The sequence below is a fragment of the Solanum stenotomum genome, chromosome 4 (genome assembly GCF_019186545.1).
Source record: "Solanum stenotomum isolate F172 chromosome 4, ASM1918654v1, whole genome shotgun sequence".
Classification (NCBI taxonomy): domain Eukaryota; kingdom Viridiplantae; phylum Streptophyta; class Magnoliopsida; order Solanales; family Solanaceae; genus Solanum; species Solanum stenotomum.
In genome coordinates, this window is record NC_064285.1 from 56493680 (window position 1) to 56496399 (window position 2720).

A 2720-nucleotide genomic window follows, 5' to 3' on the forward strand; every position below is an offset into this window, starting at 1 on the left:
AAAAGAAAAGAAATCATAAATAAAATCATAATAATTAATTTTGAAGTACTTCTTAATTAAGATCAGCTTAAAACCACCCATTCCATTGAACTGCCCCGGTGTATAAGTATCAATTCCTCAAATAATTATTAAAATATAAAGTCAGCTCGCAGCCGAATAATAAACAAAAAGAGGTTCTAGAAAAAAGTAGTATAAACAAGTATTGACAACTTTAATTTGCTTCTAACAAAACTTGGATTTCCCATCTTTTAAGTTAATTATGAGATAACTTAGCTTGATCATCGGGCAAAAACATCATTATTACCTAGTAAAAACACATACTTTTACCATACAAATATTTGTATGAGTGATATATTAAAAGAGAATCTTGACGTAATGGTAGGTCATGTTTAATTTATAGATATGTAAAATAAGATTGTGAATATAAGATTCAGCGTGGTTTGACCCTTCTCAAATATCACGCATTGTCAGATTCATTTAACTTCATACTTTAAAAGTTAAATTCATAAAATTCAAATTTTGAATCTGTCTTTGTTCAGAGATTTATTTGCATGAGTTACATATCCGTATCAACAAACTTTGTTAGTATAATTCCCTTTATTTCTCCGTTATTTATTTGAGTGTTTCATAATTAAAGCCGTCAAATAAAAGCCGTACTCAAACATTTGTACACAAAGTCATACTATTTGACTGATTATTTATTTATTGCGCACATGAAATATCCGTTCGTTTTCATACACATAATTTCTTTATAAACTTTGAAGCAACCATGCTTATTAACCAAAACAAATGTCTTATTGTACTCCCTCCATTCATCTTTACTTGTTCACTATATTAAAAATAATTTTTTGATCAGTGGCGGACCTACACTTGGTCAAGGAGTGTCGAGCGATACCCCTTCGTCAAAAAATTACGTTGTATATAGTGGTCAAATTTTAGTTTAATAAATATTAATACATATATTGACACCTCTTGAAACAAGTTGAAGGTTTAGTCTATTGGTTAGGGGTTTGCAAACACTCCATGGGGTCATGTATTCAAGCCCTACTAGCCTCACTATAATCTTTTTTACTATAACCATTAACACCCCTTAATGAAAATCTTCCTGGGTCCGCTACTGTTTCTAACAACGCTTGCCCAGTTTGAAAAACCAAAGGATAATTTATCATTTTGTATCTATTTTACCCTTGGTATTAAATACTATTCAATATCTAATACATTTCCCAAAGCATTGAAATGAATATATTCAAAGGGTAATATAGTAATACTATCTCTTTATTTATTGTTAAGGTATGTGGTAAGTCAATAGATAGCCGCGCCAAAGCTTCACTCCATGTCGAACTCACTTCCATTTACAATTCCCAAATTCCACTTTTATGGGAGTTTACGCCCTTTCTCGACCCTATCGAGCTCTTTCCGTACCTCCGTCTCTCCTCAACGAAGTCATTAAAGTGAGGCAACTCGTATTCGCTAACTAACTTAGGGAACAACTATTGTTGGACAAAGAGAGTACTATAGATGTAGTACATATATATAATACTCCCCTTGTTCTTGTTGGTTGCTTGGGATATTGATTCCCTTGAGGTTTCGAATTTTGAGATTCAAACAAATGTTTCTTTGATCAGAATATTATCATATATCTTTTTAAAATATTGAATTATTAAATTATTGTGACTTATAGTACTTTTGAAGTAGTTTTCAAATATATAAAGTTTATTTCAATAAATTTAAAGAATAAGTCCAAATTCATAGTCAAAATTAAATAGTTTGAGTCTCAAAATTCGAACGATATCACATAAATCAGAACAGAGATAGAGTTTTATTGTCTACGTACGACTTACACTTTTAGATTCATTCATGCATTTCTCCAATCATTGCCTCAATTACAAACAATAAATTCAAACAAGACATCTCAAATATCTCAATTTTCTAAACTCTATAAATACCATAATCATTTATCTCTTTTTTCCAACATCAAAGTATATAAAATCTATCATTTCTATTACCAAAAAAAGAAAATCCATTTTTTCTAATCATTATGACTAAGCTTACAACACTTTTCATTATTTTCCTCTTCTCTTCTATACTCTTATTCATAAAATCATCAAATGCATCAACAACCTACAATGTGTTAACCTTTGGTGCAAAACCAAATGGCCAAATTGATGCAACTCAGCCATTTCTAAATGCATGGGGAGCTGCATGTACCTCAGTTGAACCAACGATGATTTACGTTCCAAAAGGACGTTATTTAATAAAAGAAGCAACATTTAGAGGTCCATGTAAAAATAAAATTATTGTTAAGATTGATGGAACTCTTGTTGCACCATTGGATTATTGGGACATTGGCAACTCTGGTTACTGGATTTTGTTTATTAAGGTTAATGGGATTTCAGTTATTGGTGGAAATATTGATGCTAAAGGAGATGGTTTTTGGGCTTGTAGGAAGTCAGGCAACAATAATTGTCCAGTTGGAGCTAGGGTATGTTTCTTGTTAATAACTTTATAGACTAGACTAAATTATATATGTATATATCATATATATGTGCAAATTACTAAAAGTGTCATTTTAAATGAGTGGTGATGAGAATTTTACGTGTCTCAGTATCATAACAATAGTCATGTAGGTAAAGGTAAAATAAGGATAGTAAGATTAAGTAATTTGCAAAAGAGAATGAATGTGACAATAAATTGATTAGGGGAGGGGGGGGGGGGGGGGG

At 31.1% G+C, this 2720-nt stretch overlaps 1 protein-coding gene across 1 annotated transcript in view; it reads left to right on the forward strand.

Moving 5' to 3' along the window:
- The first annotated feature begins 2023 nt into the window (after positions 1-2023).
- LOC125862705 (polygalacturonase-like) overlaps positions 2024-2720 on the forward strand; it is a 4175-nt gene continuing 3478 nt past the window's right edge. Inside the window, exon 1 of the mRNA XM_049542831.1 lies at positions 2024-2482. Coding sequence (XP_049398788.1) covers positions 2039-2482 — 444 coding nt within the window. The 5' untranslated portion in view covers positions 2024-2038. The remainder of the gene's footprint in view (positions 2483-2720) is intronic.